General features: G+C 34.3%; 1 protein-coding gene across 1 annotated transcript; it reads left to right on the top strand.

Moving 5' to 3' along the window:
* The first annotated feature begins 940 nt into the window (after positions 1–940).
* GCC88 (GRIP and coiled-coil domain containing 88 kDa) lies at positions 941–13,816 on the top strand. The gene is made up of 12 exons (XM_068776278.1): positions 941–1,153; positions 2,796–2,891; positions 3,320–3,429; positions 4,296–4,441; positions 5,663–5,745; positions 7,097–7,269; positions 8,220–8,430; positions 9,386–9,765; positions 10,601–10,810; positions 11,532–11,641; positions 11,712–11,789; positions 12,068–13,816. The coding sequence occupies exons 1-12, from the start codon at positions 1,069–1,071 to the stop codon at positions 12,237–12,239; spliced, it is 1,854 nt and encodes a 617-aa protein (XP_068632379.1). The 5' UTR covers positions 941–1,068; the 3' UTR covers positions 12,240–13,816.
* The last annotated feature ends 6,807 nt before the right edge of the window (positions 13,817–20,623 follow it).

The raw sequence follows: 20,623 nt of genomic DNA, 5'->3' as shown, positions 1-20,623 counted from the left end.
GCGTAGAGAGTTTTGTAATGCGCTTATAAATGCAACGTTTAATGATTTTAAGGATAATTGAATTTATTCTAGTTCTTGCAAGTACATTCTTTTTTAAACATAGCATTTTCCTATTGTTGCAGTGGCATTATTAAAAAGGAATATATAATCTAAGCTGACAAATCAGCGAGAGAACGGTCACGACAGGACTTAGGCCTCTCCATTGTAGCACTTTCATATATTTCGAAGTGCTTCGGTATAAATATTCTGAGGTAGTCTGTTTGGTAAAGTATTTATGTGAACACTTAAGACAACAAATAAAATAAAATTGGTTATGTTAAAACATAAATATAGAAATACAGATATCTTTGATGGTAATAATATTGTTCATTATACCTGATGCCGTTTTTTTAATACCGAAACAAACGGATTTAACCTGTGTGTTTTAATATTAAATAAAATTTTTAATAAATCATTTTAAAATATCACACCTAAGGAACAACGTTACCAAATTTTCCTTTTTTGTGTACTATTTCTGTAGATTTTTGATGTTGTTGATGTTTAACGTGCTTGTGATGTTTATATCAATAAATACTGATTGTTATTAAATAAAAGAACTAAATACTAACGAAAACGTGTTTTTATTGTGAAGCATCTTTTTCTTTTAAATTTTATAATTATTAAATAAGTAACTTAGATTTATTAAAACACATTATATGGATTATAGGAAGTAGTTACTGGAACTTATCTATAAAAAATTAATAAAAATAGGTAAAAGATACGTACATTTAAAAACATTGATATATATAAGGTTTTTATAAATTTATAATATGGTAACTCTTAAAGAAAGTGATTTTGACGTCCATTAATGACGTTGACATTTGGGATTAGTAAACAGGAAATTGGGAAATGGATAATATTAATTCTATAACAAAAACGAAGTACAACGAACAAACAATAATATATCATTTATCAATACATTACTGAGTAACCAAAAACTAAAATATATTATAGATTCAATTTAAAGTTGTACAAATATTTACCCATCAAACTATTTTTTATAAATAAAAAGTTCGTAAAGGTAATATTATGGAATCATTATCGAAGCAAGAACTAATTTCGACAATAACAAAGCAAGCTGATCAAATTAAACGTTACGAGTCCAGGCTTAGAGGTTGGTATAATTATTTTTGATGCTATTTCGTTAACATTTGTTTGCTTCTTAACAATGAAATGCACTTAATTTACTTCAAATTTAAAGCGATAATATAAGTCTGACGATAAATGACACTTATTATACGTTTAAATATTACGTAGGATTTTGGATATAGTAATTTTATTACATAGGTATCATTAAACCAAAACTTATTAATGTTAGTTACTGCATATAGAGATATAAAAATAAATAGTCTCTCGTCCAAGAGTCACATCGCCAATGTGTTTAATCTATTAATAACTATCAGTCAAGGTGTGGTTTGTTCTTAGGCACCCTCTGAAGAGAAAAGTGTATTGAGAGACAGCCTTGATTGAGGTTCTCTCTCAGGGGTCTCTATACCAAGTCACTTTATAAAGCTTCTGACTATGTGACTTAACAACTTGGATCTAAGGTATTAAGCCCAAGAAAAGGTTCTGGAAGCTGTCATAATAATGTGAAAACATTTATGCTAATTACGTCCAATACTCTATGGCGTTAAGTAAAGATGTAACTGCCTATAGGCGATTATGCCAATCCATGACAAGAAGAAAAGAAATAGAAATAAAATTTGATATATATAATACTATGATCAGAAAGTAATGTTAATTATTAATGATATTAGAGGTGTCTATAAAATATAAATGCTTTATTTATAATTCCAAATCAATTTTATCCCCTGTAATGTAATTCCTGTCCAATAAAACACACTTTTTTATAAAACACTTGCCCTTGAAATGGTTACAATAGTTTTTTTACTGGTATAGCCTCCAAGACTCTTCAATTCAGATTTAATTTCCTGAATTAAGTTAAAAATATATCCCCACACTGGGCTTTTGAGTTTGCTGAATAGCAAGAAGCTATGGACTCAAGTCATATGAGTCAAGTTTGTAGCAAAAAAATTTGCAAAAAACCAATGCAGTGTGACATCAATCATTTAAGATTATACATCTTTGTGGTACCAAACATAAAAAAATGATTTGAGCTGAGCCATATGATATCGTTTTTGACAAACAGATGCTTGGCAAATAATGTATATGGTCCTACCAACTTAGAAGAAAAAATTACCTTTCTTTCTAATGCCCAGGAGTTTTAAATGAAAATTTCATCTCCCTTTGATCACAGTAGTATATTATATTTTATAAATTGTTTATATCATGTTTGACTACCAGCTTGCTGCACACTAATTCTGCTATCCTTAAAGGCCTTAAATTAAGGATCTGACTATCCAAAGTTTATATGCACAGAATCTTTAAGTTCTCCAAGTACATACCATAGAGAAAAATTTGGTTTGAAAAATCTGAAAATGCTTTAAGTTTTTGGCTATTTAGAGGGTAAAAGGATACTAGACTATAAGACAGTTACAGACTAGACTATATAAATGCATGTACACATGCATGCATTACCATCATGCATGGCTTTATAAAACTCAGAAATCCTGAAGTAAAATAGTAGTAAAGACTGTTTGGTCATGATCCTCAGGTATAAGGAAACAACTATGCAGCAAATTTCTTAAAAGAATTTATTCAGCTTTATTTGAATGAAATTTATTTAATCATTATGCACATATAATTTGAGATATATCTTATTTAATATTTACATTAGTTAATATTGAATTTTTCAGATGTTGTTGCCGCATATAAGGGTCTTGTTAAAGAAAAGGAGGCATTGGAAATTAGTTTGAAAGCTCTGAGCAAAGGCGATACAGCAAGCGGTGAAGGTTTGGTTCATTTATTTATTTATTCATAGATAAAACAAGAATGAAATTAAAGAAATAGTCAGCTTATTTCTCTAACTTTCTAAAAGTTGGGTAGGAACCATTTTTGAATGTTTTTTTTTTTTATTTATGGTATAAATAAAAAGAATACATGTAGATATGTTGGACATAAATGGATGGTAAGAGAAATCTACTCTTAGGCAAGAGTAGATTCTTCATTGAAAATATCTTTGCATTACATTGGTGCTTTTGATGTCCAATTTTTTTTTCTTTAGATGCGAATTGTTTGAAGAATTGTTAGATGCTTGGCTAGTTGGTTAGGGTGACTTTTTGAGTTTTGCTTTATATCTTTATGATGACATTAGTTATATCTGGCAATGTCACCTATATTAAAAGACAGTTTATGTAATTTTTCAAATATTTATTTCCAGATTCTAAAGAATCTGTAGCGGCTCTTATGAAGTCATTGGCAACATTATCGGAAGAAAAGTCTCGTATGGAAGAGGCTTTTCAAGCTGATAAGAAAGTCACAAGGGAGAAGGTATAAATAATCAATTAAACTTTGCATATTTATAAATCTGTTATGTCAGAATATACAGGTTGATTGGAATTTGTGTATTTACTACTTGTAAATATTTTACACTCATAAAAAATGTTACATACTTTTATATGGTCATTCAAGATTGAATGAAAAAATAGTTTAGGGTAAATAATTCCGAAAATTTCGTGCAGTGGTTTCCCAGAGGTAGGGGCCTGACATTTCAGGGTTTCCAAGGATTCAATCGATAATTCACACTTTGTACACTAATTTCCTAGAATTGTCACTGCTAACAGACAAGTTTCCAGAGGATGAGCAGCACTGTCTTCTGTGTACCATAATAGAAACTGCGATCTTTAAACTGTCTGCCAAGCGTGGCGATTCTGGTATATCCCACCGTAGATATCTTTGGGGGAGGCTTATGCCTTGCAGTGGGCGTCTATGTGCTAAAACGTGGAATAACTCAGAAAAAATTTCTTTTATTACAAAATTATGCTGTTGTTGCATGAATTTTTAACAAAGGTGTATTAAACTTTTTAAAACTGGTTTGTTGATTCGTGCACTTAGTTGATATTATGATGTACACAACATATTAAAAATTGTTGAATTTCATTTAAAAAGAGCAACTGTTCAGCAACGTCAGCGTTCCAAACCGGTGGTAGCTTACTACATATAACGTTAGAGTTATCGACAATTCAAAGTGCATGTTAATACTTATTTAAATAAAGATATACTTGAATTATAACATTGGGAATATAAAAATAAAAACCGGCATAATACTTTTAAATTAAATTTTCTGAATGTTATATAAAAATAAAAAAAAATCGAATTAAATATGTATGTTTGTCGGTAATTTATATATGTTACAGTATGAAAACATGCTGGCGACTATGAGGGAGGAGACAAAGACGATAGTCCAACAGCATATTGTGGAGGTCAGCAATTTGAAAGCTAAAATAGCTTACGAAATACAAGAGAGGGAGAAAGAGAGGGCAGATAATGTTGCCATAATGAAGTGAGTGTTTAGTTAATTTCTAATTCCTTTTATAATTTTAGGTTTATATGGGTGTCAAAATTTATTTAAAAAAAAATTAAAACTTGTAATTGTAAGGTTATAAAAAAACATACTTCTTCTTCTTCTTTTGATTCTAATTCCTTTTATAAAAAAACAACATTAAAAGATTAGTCTCATACTTCTTGTTTTGAGCCGGTTGACGCTATGTGCAAGGTCTCCCCCAAAGACCATCACGATGACTGGTTCTGCGCTGCCTGCATCCATCGACTTCCTGTCCTCGATCCACCTACTGGAAGGCTTACCCACGCCATTTCTGCTGGTGGCCGATACTCGAGAACCTTTCGCCCCCAAAGGCCCCCAAAGTTACACGATGTGTCTCATCAACTGCCACTTCATACTTGCATTTATTTCGAGTTACATAAATATCTGAAGCAAAAACATATTCTCTATATGTAAATGCTGACTTTATTAAGTTAGAAATCTTTGGGAATCGTCTTCGCCTCCAGGCTACTTTAATATTTTATAAACATATATGATGTATGTAAAGGGAGAAAAAAAGCAGTAACAGTTTAGGCTGCAGAAAATGATTGAAGAATGAACCATCGCCTCACTAGTGAGCAATGAGGAAAGTCGCCAGACCTTCCAAGACTTCTGTAGGAAGGTCAAAGGATCCACGATTAGAGCCAACAACTAAAGGGTTTGGAAGAGAAGGAGAGCTTCCTTCTTGCGGTTTTTTTGCAGAGTGGTGGGTGACGTAAAGCGTGGCGAAGGATGGGAGGCGATGCGTAATTGTAATGTGAGTGAATGCTATATGTTGAATGCTGAATGATAGAAAATATAAAGGATGAAAGAGAGTGGGGGAAAAAAGATGGAGAAAGAGTGTTAAAAAAGAAAGAAATAAGTTGCGACATTGTTAATAAAGAAACAAAACAATGTTAATATTAAACTAAGGCGAATAAATGTAAAAAGCAAAAATAAAATGTCAATGTAGAATCCTGAAGAGAAAGAGACGAAAACGAGGCGATGTACGAATGGAAAGGTAAAAAAGGGATGCAAGATGGAGTAGGAAAAAGAAAGAGATGAAAGATATTACAAATAATAAGAGAGGAACATGATAATCATCTGCTTTATCATGGTAGGGGAGAAGGAATGGTACTTAAAACGGGGGCCATAAAATAATCTATAAAATATTTAATAAGAGTGATTGTATTTGAATTTCAGAGAACTACACGTCAAGTTGTCTTCTGAAAGAAAGACGAAAGAGAAACTGGAAGATAAGGTTGTAAATTCGACAGAAGCTCAAGGTATTTATGAGTTACAGAGAGTAATGGTTTATAAAGAGTGCATAGAGAGATTAGGTCGTATTTTTATTATTCAATTAGTAAGGGAATGATTTGGACAGAAGTCCTTTTAGGTCGTCAAGAGATGTTGGATTCAGGCTTTCTACTGGCCTTATTGTAAATTCAGGACTGTCTATTGAAGTTGAAACTAAAACACGAGTGAATTAATTTTTATTTATAAAACAAATCTAAGAAATAATTTTAAAATAAACAGCCAATCACAATCAATACTTTATAACCAATCAGACGTGGCGACAGATGTGTGCGATAGAGAAAGGTATATATTTGAATGCTACTGGTTTTGTAGCGCGCATTAATCTATGCATTCTATTAGTCAATATTAGTCAAATTAGACAATTTCGTTCGAAATTATTGGGTACACACAATACAATTTAAACTATAATATGAATATATGATATAGATATATAAACAAACATGGTATAAATTTATAAACCATAGTCTTTGACCCCTGTTTATTAATGTTTTTACTTATTCTGTCATTGTTTGACCATAAATCATTAAATGTTTTTAGTGAGATAGTTATAAGGTAGCAATTGTAACTAATTTTATATGTCTACGCTTCTAGTTTGTACTTTCTTACTACTTTTTGTTACTGTTTATCTCCAATAAAGTAAATAAGTAAATAAATAAATAAGTAAATAAGTCTCTGTCCAGCTGTGGACGCTTTAATGGCTGAAATAGTGATGGTGACAATTTTCATTAATAAACGAGGAAGGTTCCTGATTTGTGTAAAAAAATTCTCTTTGCAGACATATCATAGAGTAAATAAAGCCATTTGCAAAGCAAACATTTGCTTATTGCTTCCCAACAAAACCGTTCTTGTAATTAAATAGAGTAGTCCTATGTCCAACAGTGGACGTCATATGGCTAAAATTATAACGATGTTTTTAATATACAGTGTGGTATAAAATGCCTATAATGCATTAAGTGCGACGATACAACTTGTATAATGTATAATATAGCCGATTCGGTTGAACCAGTCTCGAGTTTTTTAGTAACTCATTTATTTGTTTCAACACTATATAAGGTAACGGCACCAGTAATTGACCATTTAAGAGCGCTGCTAAAATGTTTTTTTTATTGACCACATATATTTAAATTTTAGAATATCAGTGGGTATTTAAAGGAAATTCTTATACCCTTCAGATTTAGTTTTGCTAATAAGTCTTTCAATTTAATAAATCATAAGCATGTAAAAATTATTATTTAAAATTTCATACAAAATGGTCAACTACTAGTACAAGGCCAACTACTAATTCCCTTACCCTATATGGGTTTTATAACCATTTCTCAGCGTCCCAAGCAGAACTAGAGAAGAGAGTAAGAGACTTGAGCAGTTCACTGGAGGCTTCGCAGAGGAGGCTTCAGCGCGCTGAAGCCAGAACTGTAGAGACTCCCGCCCTCTTGGTTCGCCTCCAACAGAAACTCGCCCTCTTAGAGCAGTCACACTCTATTGCTATCAGAGAGGTAACTCAATCTTCTATACAGGGTGATCTGTATTAGAAGTAACAGCTCTAAATTGGAATTTATATCCCATATTTTTAGCAAAAAGCTTTTATAGCTATTTACAATCATCATGTTTAAAGTTATGAATCACAAATGTTTTTACATTAATTTAGTTTCTCTGTTTGAATGTAACAGACCAAGAACTTCACGTAATACAAAGTGTGTAGTGAGAGATTTTGTTATTTTTTTCAATTGATGGAAGCCTACCTTAAGGCCTCCAAAGATCGCAACGATGATCAGTCTGGCGATGCCATTTATGATGAACTTAACTATACCGTCAGTCCCACTAGTGGGGGGATTACAAAAGCCGCGTGTACTGGCTCGCACGGTGGTAGTGACAGATAACTAAAAACAATTAATTTTAATATGTAGGTATTTGAATTTTTAAAAACGATTTTTATTATATATTACTTAAACATAGATTTTGTACAGGGTGAACCTTTATTAATTAAAAGAAAATAAGCTATATATATAAAAAAACTAACTTCTTACATCTATGCTAATCATACTGTGTACAAAGATTGACCCAAACACATTAGCAGCGATAATATTATTGATAGCGTTCGAATTCAAATCAGCGTTCGAAATTCAATTCGAATTCACTAGATTAAATTAATTCTAATAATAATCGTGGCCGTAGTGGCCAGTGATACAAAGCGTTCACAACTAAATGCTGCATGATCCAAATTTAAATCGAACAAAGATTCTAGAACGGTTTCGAAAGGTATATAAGCCGAATATTAGACCAAATCAGTCAGTTGTTAATGAAAATCAACTGGGATGCAAGGAACACGGAATTGATACATTAGGTAACTCAGATAAACGTAAGATTAAGGACGTCATTAATAATTAATTTTTGTTTAATTAAATTAATCTCTAAGATGAATAGTTATTTTGATGATTATTTGCAGGAACAAATAAAAGCGAAACGGGCAGAGGAATCGGCACGCAAGATCTGCGCTCGACAGGAGGAGAGGGTGGCCCTGTTAGAAGGAAAACTAGCGGAGCTCTCACATACGATAGGAGAGTATGATTTGAGAAGAAGAAAAGATCAGCAAACGATACAGCAGCTGAAGGAGTCGCTTAATGGCAGTCTTCTCGACAAGATAGCAAGTAGACGCGGTTAGTATATGATATCGGTTTTTCAATCGACGGCTTGTTCTTCTACAAAGGTCTCCTCTAAACTTTTACATATTTCTCTCTCTTCTACTGTTCTTATTCTGTACCAGCCAATTTTTTGAGGATGTCTTCCCATCGTTTCAATTGTCACTTTATTTCTCCGTTCCTGTGATATCATTCTGTTGTCATTCTTCTTTCAATTAGTCTTAGCATATATCCTCTCTCCTTTACTTTAAAGTTTTATGTTTCGGTTTTATTTTTTTACACTACTCTATATCTAATTATGGCAAATATTCACTTTCTTGATTAGCATTTTGCTGATACCCGTGTATGGCACATATACGTCAAGCAACAGATACAATATATACAAATAAAGGCAGGCTTATTTTACCTATATCTAGATTTTTAAAAGTTATTCTGTGGGCAAATATGTACGGTGCTCCTATACATACTAATGTAAAATCTTTAAATTATCATGCTATAAATTTAAGAAGTTTATTAACAGACGGCACTGTACTCTGACCTCCCAGCTGGTGCAGGTGCTTTCAGAGCATGGATGCTTTTGTTGGTACATGTACCGCCATAGAAAGGGGATACCATAGAAGGGAACCATCAATCATGTTCCGCCATTGTGGTATTGAAGAGGATACGGTTCAGCACATGCTCGAGGAATGTACAGCTTGGGAAGCTGCGCCGAAAACTCTCCGATATTGCGGGGAATGACCTCTCACTGCAAAGGCTTCTTTAAGATGATGGTACAAAACGATAATGGAGCGCTAGTATAAAATTTTGCGAAAAAGTAATGTTGCAGGAGGAGGCTACGGAGAGAGAGAGAAAGAAAGGGACAAATGGACCCCTGCTTGGTCGTGATCTTCACACCAGAACTTTAAGGCTGCAGTGGCCGTTTGTTCTGCTCAGTTGTTTTCGTTTTCTTTTTATTTCTTTCTTTCTATTTCAGAGGAGAACCAGCAGAAGAGTGAAACAGACAATGAGAAGTTAGCAGATAGCGAATACCTCCAAACGCTCATAGACAAGATACACATTTTGAAAAAAGAGTTGATATCGGAGAATGAAAAACTTGGCAACCCTATAGACATAACCACAGTATTCAAAGTGGAAGGCTATGATAACATCCACGACAAGTGTCGAGAGCAAGTAGACAAACTAAAATACGAATTTGATAATTACAAAGCACAGAATACCAAATGCAGTCAAGACGATGAAGTGGAAGACTTGAGAACAGAGATATCTGTGCTGAAAGAGAAGGTAGAAGCATACAGGCTTATGTTAGAAGAAGAGAAACAGGATAAAGAAGATTCACTTAAACTGCATGAAGAGGTAATATATCTTGTTCATACTACAAAAATACATAGTTCATATTCAGCTCTTTCAAATTCCTTTTATAAGCATCAGAAAGGGATGGATGATATTAGTAGGCGTTAACAATCGTAAAGAAATATAAAGTCGAGTTTAAATGTCAACAATTTTTAGGTGTGCAAATAACAGTTTTTGTATTTGTTCTTACGTCGTCTTTTTAGTTGACATAAAAGGCTGTCCCAATCTATTTGTTATAGAGCCAGCCATAATTGTCCGAAAAATACCAAGTCAGTAGAACAGCATCGTGCAAACTGCCGATGAAGGTTGATGTTTTGCGCCTTTGTAAACGCATCCTTACCCTGATACCACTAGCCTGCTTTAACATAGGTTAATATTCAATAACTGGTAACTTATTCTTCATTGTAAAGATATATATCTTTTATTTGTTAAAGTTAAATAATGCCAAGTTATTATATTGGGGCTGAAAGGTTCTCAGGAGGCGACCACGAGCCAGTTGACGCGGTGTGGGTAAACCCTCCCCTAGGTAGACCGATGACATAGTTAAAGGTCGCCGGAAGTCGTTGGATACTTGCAGCGCAGGGCTGGTCACCGTGGCGACCTTAGGGGGGAGGCCTATATCTTGCAGTGGGCGTCCATTAGCTGAAAAGAAGAAGTATCAAATTGACCTCCATTATAATGATATATGAGATCTGGGTTTATTGTATATCAGCTGAAAAGATTCTTTTTTTGTATCCAATTCTTTTGAATAAGATAATAATTATGAGGTTCATATTAATTTTCTTCTTTAATCCTAACGTTGTATGTATTTGAAATAAATATATTATTATTACTGCAGAAATTAAAAAGCGAGACGGATTACCACAAGGAGGTGACTTCAGAACTAAAGGCCAGGGTGCAGAGCTTGGAAAAGCAGGTGCAGACACAGCGGGATCGTTACGCGACCCTGCTGGAAGAGACCGACAACTACATACGCTCCAGGAGCGAGAGGTCCAGGAAGGTCAGCACGGAGGAAGGGCTGCTTAAGGAGGGACCTGGAATGTTGACGGTAAGTGGTTATTTAATACACTAAGATATAATTCTGGTCTAATTTTAAGTGGTAATGTGGGCGTCGTCAAGAAAAAGATTCAAATGTACAAAGCAAAATACCAAAATGCTTGACTTCGGTTTGTGATGTTTATAATTGCATGAAAGAGATGTGAACTATGAAAAAGTTAGAGACATGTATAGGGCAAAGTAGAGACGAAATCATGAAAAGAGATAGGGACATAGAAAAAAGTAGAGACAGATGAAGGTGGAGTAGAGACGAAAATACAAAGAGAGATGGGGACCAAGAAAAAGATAGAGACATAAATAAAGGTATAGATATGGGGAAACATGAAGAGGGATGGATACAGAGGGCGAGGTATAGGTCGAGAAAGTTAGATAAGTAGAGAAAAATAAAGAAAGAGATGGGGAATTAGATACAAAGGAGTAGATAGAGATATAAAGAAAATTGGAAACTAGAGATATGTCTAGAGATTAAAGATGTAGCAATCCCTACATTAGATACTCTTTTATATACATACTATTTTTAATAATTTCTCGACTGATAAAAATATGAATCTGTCACGTGGGGTTTATAAGTAAGGAAAAGAGATCTATTACTTAAAAGTGAGTAATAAATCCCTCTCTGTTTATTAAATATCAGAAAGAACTCAAAATGTAACTATTGTTGACACATGCTTTTGTGTCTTACTACAAATATAATGAAACGAATTGGTTTATAGGATGGGTCGGCGCCGCCACATATGCTGCACTACGCCCACGAACTTGCACGAAAAGATCTAGACATAACGCAGCTAAGGAAGGAGAAACACGTGCTGGAAGGACAATACAGGTATTAATAATCTTTTCCATGGAGATATATATGTAAAAAAATATATATTTATATCATGTTATTATTCCAGAGATTGTCAGAGAGAGGCCACTATCGAGAAAGAGAGATTCAAAGAAGTAATAAGGACTTTGAAGGAGGAGATTGACAGGTATTATTTTATATTTCATTCGTTCATTGAAATCATTCTGTGAATTTTTTTTTGGATTTAAATGAATTGAATTTGTTTTATTGAATGTTTGCTCAATATGGATATCATTAAAAGTTCTTTAGGAAGTTTTTTTATGGAAAAATATTTAGTATTTTTTCATCTTACATTAATGTTGAAAAAAAAAAGTTTCGTATATATGTTTTAAATGGATTAATAAAAGTGAACAAAATAAAAATGTCAATTGGTGTCTTGCGTTTGACGAGTGGATTTGTCAATAGGTTGAGGAGGATCCAGTCGCGCGAGGGTGCAAACCTGGAGTACCTGAAGAACGTGGTGATGGCGTTCCTCATGTCCACCGACTACGCTGGTCGGAGACACATGCTCAACGCTATTGCAGCTGTCTTGCACTTTACCCCCAGCGAGCGTAAAGCGGTCCTCTCGATACTGTAAACGTGGGATTCAAGTGGTTCGCCCATATGTGAGCAGTTCATCAGACTTAAATAAATAATGATAAGTTAATGGTAATACCAATGATTATTACAGCTCACGTTCATCTTTATGTTCGCTCTAAAGTTCTTTCGCTCAGGTAGTTTAATTTCTATGTTATCCAAAATCTTCTTGTTTTTCTTCTTTTTCACCGATGGACTTCTCGCAACCTTAACTACGACGATTTAGTTAAGGTCCACTTAGTGTCGCCACTTAAGATCTTTTCCGCCCCAACGGCCATCGGTTGCACGAGCGATGTGACCCGCTGCAGCTTCATATGAGCAATTCTTTGTGCTATGTCTGTAATCTTGGATCTTCTGCGGATCTTCTCATTTCTGATTAGATCTCGCAGCAAAACTCCGAGCATTGCCCTCTCCATTGCTCTCTGGGTGATCTTGAGCTTTCTTGAGGCCTGTCTTAAATGACTGTCTCGAATCTGTAAACAAAAATGCTTGGTGACCGCGTTTAGGATGGTAGATATGTTTATACTATCGTCTTTGTCTTGATTACTACAGTTTATTACCGTCTTGCCTAGTTGTATTAAAATATGAAGTATATAAAATCAATTTTGCATTATATGTTTGATTTGTGACATTTGCCAAGACCAATACCGCTCCCGGGAAAAAGACCTCATAACTATACTTCCTACGCCATCTATTAGTGAAGCTATAAGTTACAACGTTCTCTACGCCATCTATCGGGGTTTCCTGCATTATAGCGTTTCAAATGCCATCTATTGGTGAAGTTTTGAATTATAGCGTTTCGAACGCCATCTAGTATCAAGTATAGGGAACAGTATAAAAATATGGGTTATCCAGTGGATAAACATCAAATGTCTTCAACCATATTTGGTCTTCTGCTCATCTAATCACATCAACTGCATTCAAAAGTTGGTCTATATGAATGGCGACTTACATTTCCTCCCATAGCTCTCCGTTTCAAGACTCCTCTTCCATCTGTCTATCACGATAGATGATCAATGTACCGACAGTTAGGTTTTTTGAGTAATGTTTCTCTCTTCGGAAATAATACATCACCATTACACTATATATTGCCGATATATTTTCATCATAATATATGGTTCTCTGACTTCACTATGGCTTCGTTGTGTATAAGCCGTTGATATATCTACAAAACCGTATTCCATAGTTTTTTTTTAAAGATACATTGAGGTTGTTATTATGTTATTCTGATAATTTAAAATGCTTTACTATGCGTTATCTTCTACTGTTTTTTGTATGGGAAATAGGTATTTCGAATGGGTATAGGTTTTTTAGCCGCGTGGATTTTTGATCCTCAAAATCTTTCGTTCATCCGTGTTGTGAAACAAATAAGGTATGTTAGTAACTTCTATCGAATAAAGCAGTGAGTGGTCAAAGGATTTATAAAGGTGCTGCCAGGGTTGGAGGCAAAAGAAGATATCATGGGATTCAAGTGAAATAAGACCTCGACACTAAAGTCTTTGGGAATATAATTCGTATTTCTGTTCACACTTATATATTTATATTTTTCGAATTTATTAATAAGGTTTAATTTGATATGTATTTATAAAAACATTCCTTTGTATTTATTAAATATTGTGAAATATATAATTGTTGTTTTATTTGATGAGCAACACATATAGCGTCGCCTCCGATGACAGCGGAATAAAAAATATTTATCATCACAATAATCAATTAATCAATTTTTCAAAGTGCTGACGCCAATATATACAGGATGATTTCAAATAGGTAGTAAAATAAAGGTACTTTTTCTCACTCAAAATTTAACGTTCCTAAACCTGAAACTAAATATCCTCGACGTCGTAGCTTTTGCTATTTTAAGACAAACGACTCGCCTTGGAATGTAGAATTTAAGTAACATACGTGTAACATAATACAAGTCGATTTATATCCTGTATTCATTACTCCAATCAGAAATACAATATCCCATACATTCAAACCTTATATTTTACAGAAAATCCGATTGATTTGTTACCGCTCCGGCATTGAAAATTTGTATAATAAATGGCAAAAGGTTGTTGATAACGAAAGCGAAAATATTGTTGAGTAGAAATAAAAACTCGTTAAAAGTGTAGTTGTGTCAATTTAACTTCAGAGAGTAACTGTACTTTACGGTCGCCCTAATAAATCACTCCGTCATAATTATATACTGCTGTGATCTAAAAGTAAGTTGAAATTTTTATTTATAGCTCCCGGGCATTAGACAGACGGGTAAATTTTTACTAAGTAAGAAAAGGACCACTTCCGCACATGCAGTGGTAGTCGTGCAACAAAGTGCACCGCCCGCCAGCCCGCTGATAAATGCGCATGCGGCAAACAATTCGAATTGCACAACTACAACCGTTAAATCACTCAACACGTGTTTCACCCCTCCACGGGGCATCTTCAGGAGTTATGTTACACCGATTAGTGCCAAACACAGAGTGGCACTATTTCTAATTAATATTTTATTATTTTTTTTACTAGGCTGGCTGGACTGTCTATAACATTTTCAAAGCGCTTAAATCATCGCCTAAATTATTTTGAAGGATTTTTTGTGTATACAACGCGTCATGTCTCGATTGGTTTTGGTTCATTTTTTTTTTGGAAAAAACCGTCAGACTTGATTGGTATCGTTCCATAAACACCGCATTGACAAGATTGGGCAGCTAGGAATCGGAGGTCTTGAAGGCTATATGGAAAAAAGATTATTCTGATTGTTTCTAGGACTGGAAATTGACGGGGATTACTTTGAATGAGAAATAAATAAAGAATTTTATATACACCTTCACGTTACTTTTTGATCACAGTAATATTGTGTAGTTTCGTAGTTTTCATTTGCTGCACTTACCACGTTGGATGTTCAAGGAAAATTTTAGAAAATGGTAGTAGTTTCTGCCTAAATATATAGATGGCGCTGTTTATTCTTTAAAAGCCTTGTCATATATCTATTTTTGGACAACAAACCCACAGAGGGATCACTTAGTCGGGACTGATTGTAAATATATCTAATTATGGTCGCTCAAAAACACTGAAACGTTTAGTATTATTGGAAGTTAGTGTTCCCTGGAAAATAATTAATGATATATAAATAATAGTTAAAGATATCTCGCGTCGGCTCCAAGTCTTCGTTAACAGCTCAGCAAATACTGGCCTAAGAAAGTCTCCAACGTAGATCTCTGGAAACGGTGCGGTGAGGTACCGATCAATCAGCAAGTCAAACGCCGCAAGTGGAAGTCGATGGGCCACATGCTCCTAAGGAACCTTGATCACATACCGACGCAATCCCTAGATTGTAATCCTCAAGGAAAGCAAAGACGTGGCCGCACAAAGCAAACCTGGTGGCGGACGATCACTTTGATTGGGGAATTGTTGTATTGAACTGCCTTGCATATCATGATTGGTGTTCAGCTCAGGTTTTAGATGACAAGGCTTGGTTTGCTGGGAGCATAAGGATCTACCTAGCTGGTTAACGCGAACAAAGATATCTTACGTGGTATACATACACTTGCCTCATTGTTATCATCATCCTTTCGGCTGTAAGACGCGGAACCTACTGGACCTGCCTTCTCCATATATTTAAAAAGAACCACTTGAATTGTATGATTGATATAAATGACACGGTGTTGCCATAGGTAGAAATCGCAGTACCCATAAGTGTGAAATAAAAAAATCTAAAAAACTATAAATCCCACTGTTTCTTGATAGTTGGTCACAGTAGCTGGCCTGTTGCGTAAATTTAATTTTAAGATTATAGATGATTGTAATGATCTTATATAATTCTGGATTTTGACTTCATACCGTAGGGCTCTGGGCTCGTGAAAAGTATTTTGTTTTTGGGATAGGAACTTTTTTTATTTCTGCGCTCTTCTTTCATTATCATCTTATGTTCTTTCGTATTATTCCTTTCTTTCTACATTTCTTCTACCTTCTCCTTTTATTCGATCCCTAACCTAGTTCCTCAATTTTACATTTATTAATCTTTTATTATTTATCTATACAAATTTTGTTCTATTTACATTTCTTTTTATTTTACCCCGTGAATATTAGAAATAATTCTATTTTCGTATCACAATATAAAATATATAAAAACAAAAGGTCGGCCATTAACACAGAGAAATAATACAGCTGAATTTAATACATATGAACTACAATAAAAGTTATATCGTAAAATATATGATAGACCTATCAAAACGCTTCGTAAACAGTGAGCAGGTGTGAGGTATAAAAATTTTACGTACACCGATAAACCATGTCCGATCACGGATATCGGATATATCAGACAAAATGGCAGCTACACGTGTTGGTTAATTATATTATTTACTGCAATAATAAAAAGGTTTATTGTATATCTGTAATTTAATATAGAAATATTCGACTCGGACATTTTTGAAGACTTCAGGTGCTTTCAGAATTTTTTAGTTAACAAAAGTATAAACTCTTGGCCACAATTAAATATAGATTGCTAGTATCTTGTTATATTATTACATATATCGGCATATATATAGTTTTACTGTTTTATTACGTTTGGTTTTTGGCAATATTAATATAGAAGTTTATTCTAGAAGAGTAAATTTTGATTCAAATAAAAAATAACGTTTCTGTGTACAAGATAGTCGAAATGAAATATAAAGAATGCAATAATCATGTCAAAAGATTGCTGTTTTAGGCGCATCGTTATTCTTAATTCAAAAAAGTTTTAATTTTTTTAATTTCGTATATCTGACTCTACACCAAAGAGGTTCACTATTTCTTCAAGGAGGTCGCTTCAGTATGTAATTTAAATAAAACCACGTTTAGTTTTCTCATAGGTACAGCGCTATATATTGGTTTTTCTAATTACAGTGACGTGGGGTCAATATCCAGAAGAAGTACTTATTGGTTTTTTTAATTATATGCAGACGACGTGGAATCGGTTTAAACATATTCTTATTAATGTTCACTTTGAACTTGGCGCGTTTGACAGTTCGCTTTGAACTTGGCGCGTTTAACAGTTCGCTTTGAACTTAGCGCGTTTGACAGTTCGCTTTGAACTTAGCGCGTTTGACAGTTCGCTTTGAACTTAGCGCGTTTGACAGTTCGCTTTGAACTTAGCGCGTTTGACAGTTCGCTTTGAACTTAGCGCGTTTAACAGTTCGCTTTGAACTTAGCGCGTTTGACAGTTCGCTTTGAACTTAGCGCGTTTGACAGTTCGCTTTGAACTTAGCGCGTTTGACAGTTCGCTTTGAACTTAGCGCGTTTGACAGTTCGCTTTGAACTTAGCGCGTTTGACAGTTCGCTTTGAACTTAGCGCGTTTGACAGTTCGCTTTGAACTTAGCGCGTTTGACAGTTCGCTTTGAACCTAGCGCGTTTGACAGTTCGCTTTGAACTTAGCGCATTTGACAGTTCGCTTTTAACTTAGCGCGTTTGACAGTTCGCTTTGAACTTAGCGCGTTTGACAGTTCGCTTTGAACTTAGCGCGTTTGACAGTTCGCTTTGAACTTAGCGCGTTTGACAGTTCGCTTTGAACCTAGCGCGTTTGACAGTTCGCTTTGAACTTAGCGCATTTGACAGTTCGCTTTTAACTTAGCGCGTTTGACAGTTCGCTTTGAATGATTGAATTGATTGAATGAATTGAAATTTGATCACACTATGATCATCGCACATTTAATGTTTCACGCCCTGCAAATTTATATTGTTTATATAGCTATCAACGTCAAGCATCTGTCCGTATTTATCGATAAAAATTTACTCTGAAATATGTTATATTTATTTATTTTTGCTACCGGAATGCAGCATGCAAATAACTCCGGGTAGTACAAAGTCTGCCGGTACAGGTAGTATTTCAATAAATTTATTCTGAAGTCGATTTTATTGAAAAATGTCAGCCGAAAATTGTGCAAAATTATTTTCGTTTATAGAATAACATCGACGTCGAATAAGTTATCCCACCTTGCACGTACCATCTAACATGGCGGCGTTAGGTGCGGGCCGGAGCCCCGGTTCAGGCAGACGCCGGGCAAATATGCCTCATCAATCATTGCTGGCTTTGAAGATGACATTAGGTTAGGTTAACCATGTTGCAACGGAATTGTGGGACAATCCCACAATTTTGTTAAGTTGCCAATAAAAATAATTTATTTATTCGTTTCTTCATTACTGAAGGCTGTAGAGGAGTAGTAAGGGAGTCTAGATGACTTATAAAGCAGCGGGATGGTAATAGTTCGCGTGATCTTTTTCATTTAAAAATAACTGACGAAGCCAAAAATATTTTTGTATACAAACTAAATAAAATATATTTATGGAACCGGCTATTAAATACGTAATTGCAGCATGGGTTGTTGTCCTAGACAGCGTGGGTGGTGGACCCTCGAGGTAGACAAGGCAAGCCCCTGGATGTGAGCAGTAACCGTGGCGACGATCATTGAAGCCTTTGTCTTGCATTAAGAATCTATTGGCGAAAATCTTGATGATAAAATATTTAAATTTAAGTGTCTTCAAGGGGTTAATTTTACCATTCTTTCATTTTTCTTTTAGTGAGAATCTTTTCGTACTTCAATAAAAACATAAAAAAGTTTATCCGAATTATTGTCCCTTCTCAAGTGTTGTACGCAATATGCAGGCACAGGCCTTTCTCAAAGATCGCCATGATGACCAGTTCCGCTTGCATCCAGAAATTCCTTGCGCTATTAACTATGTCCTCAGTCCACTTAGTGGGGATACCCCCCCAGGTATACCCACTTACGTCGTCTACCGGCTCGTAGTCGCCATTCCAGAACCTTCGAACGAGCAATTCTTCGAGTTACATCGGTGATGTAGATTCTTCTGCGGTTGTTGTTATTATTATTATTAATTAATATTTTATATATATACGAAGGCAGTATAGTGTGTTCTAAATATCAGTCAGTAGCCGCTGATAAAGAGAGAGCAGCTTAAATTGCGTGTCTGCGGCGTGTTCATTAAAAGCGTGCTGTGCTTTACGATAGACTTTTTGTATTCACAAAAAGCTTACAAAAAGCTTGAATAGGTGTGGGTCGAGGTGTTGTTGGAGGCTTATTGTGTTTTGTCAAAAGACAAATTGTTAGTGGTCACAAGCAGACATTCTATTTCAAGTTAATTAAGTATTGTTTAAGTAAATTACTTATATCTTATTTACCTTGATGAAAATTGTTTGGTAAAATCTCCTTTACTTAAATCGATTGTTGCAGAATGAACACAAATTCCGTAAACATATTATTATTAAAAGTAATCATTGAGTGTCTTGAATATTCGATATATTATTAATATGCTTTTGAGCAGTTATAAATTGACATACCGATCCATAAGACAGCTGAGCATTACGCTGTTAAGATAAAAATAAAATAAAATTAATTTATCCAACATTGGAACTTTTATAAGAACTCTTAATAACTGTCAACTTACTATTTATCTATTTTTATTCTATTTTATCTTTGGCTCTACTCTGCTTCGCGAGGTTTTATAGTTGTGGAGAAAGCAGAAAGAAACTCTACAACATGTCTTTTAATAAAGTTTAACAATACAGATTTATACATATACACTTTATCAGAGGTAGCCAAAATAAAATCAAAATAATCAAGCGACAAGCCAAGGATTCTTGTTATTATTATAGTTTACTAGATGATCCCGCAAACGTTGTTTTGCAAAAAAAAAATAATATTTTAATTTACAAATAAAAATAAGGGTTGATCGTAGAGGAGTGAAAATTTATGGTTGTATGTATTCTTGTATGCTGTATCATAAAAAATAAAAACAAAAAATTTCGTTAAAAAAATAAAAAAAAATTTTTAAGTGTGAATAACCTTTATCACTTAGGGGTATAGAAAATAGATAGTAGCCGATTCTCAGACCTACTGAATACGGATATTAAATTTGGTAAAAACCAGTCAAGCCGTTTCAGAGGAGTTCAAGTTCGAACACCGTGACACGAGAATTTTATATATTAGATTGAACAATAAGCATTTTCTCTCAATTTACTTTTAATTTGCGTTTTGAATTTTATGAACAGTAGTCCAAGTTGGTAGAGCTGAGAAAAAGATGAATATATAGTTCATTTGACAGCCCTAATTTTTTTTACACCTATTTTCAACAACCCTTTTAAAGTGATCACTTTCATATAAGTTACATTGATTGATAATTTGCATTGAAATGAGACAAGCTAGTAACTTATATCAGTACAGAGTCTACAAGAACAGATATTAAACAATAATTATTAATTTTAATATATACTAATCCGAAGTTAGTAATCTTTTTTTACGATTTTTTTTATTACTTTATTTATTATTTATGTAATCTTTTTTTTTGATAAGGAGTACTCAGGGGCAGCTCTAGCTCGTGTAGCGCCAACGTGCAATGAAACGCTGTCTTCC

Source organism: Battus philenor, unplaced genomic scaffold (assembly GCF_028537555.1).
Source record: "Battus philenor isolate CCGP_79_NKW_IND1 unplaced genomic scaffold, ilBatPhil1.0.hap1 SCAF_12, whole genome shotgun sequence".
Taxonomy (NCBI): domain Eukaryota; kingdom Metazoa; phylum Arthropoda; class Insecta; order Lepidoptera; family Papilionidae; genus Battus; species Battus philenor.
The sequence above is the reverse complement of the archived record's forward strand: the minus strand, read 5'-3'. Positions and strand labels throughout refer to the sequence as shown.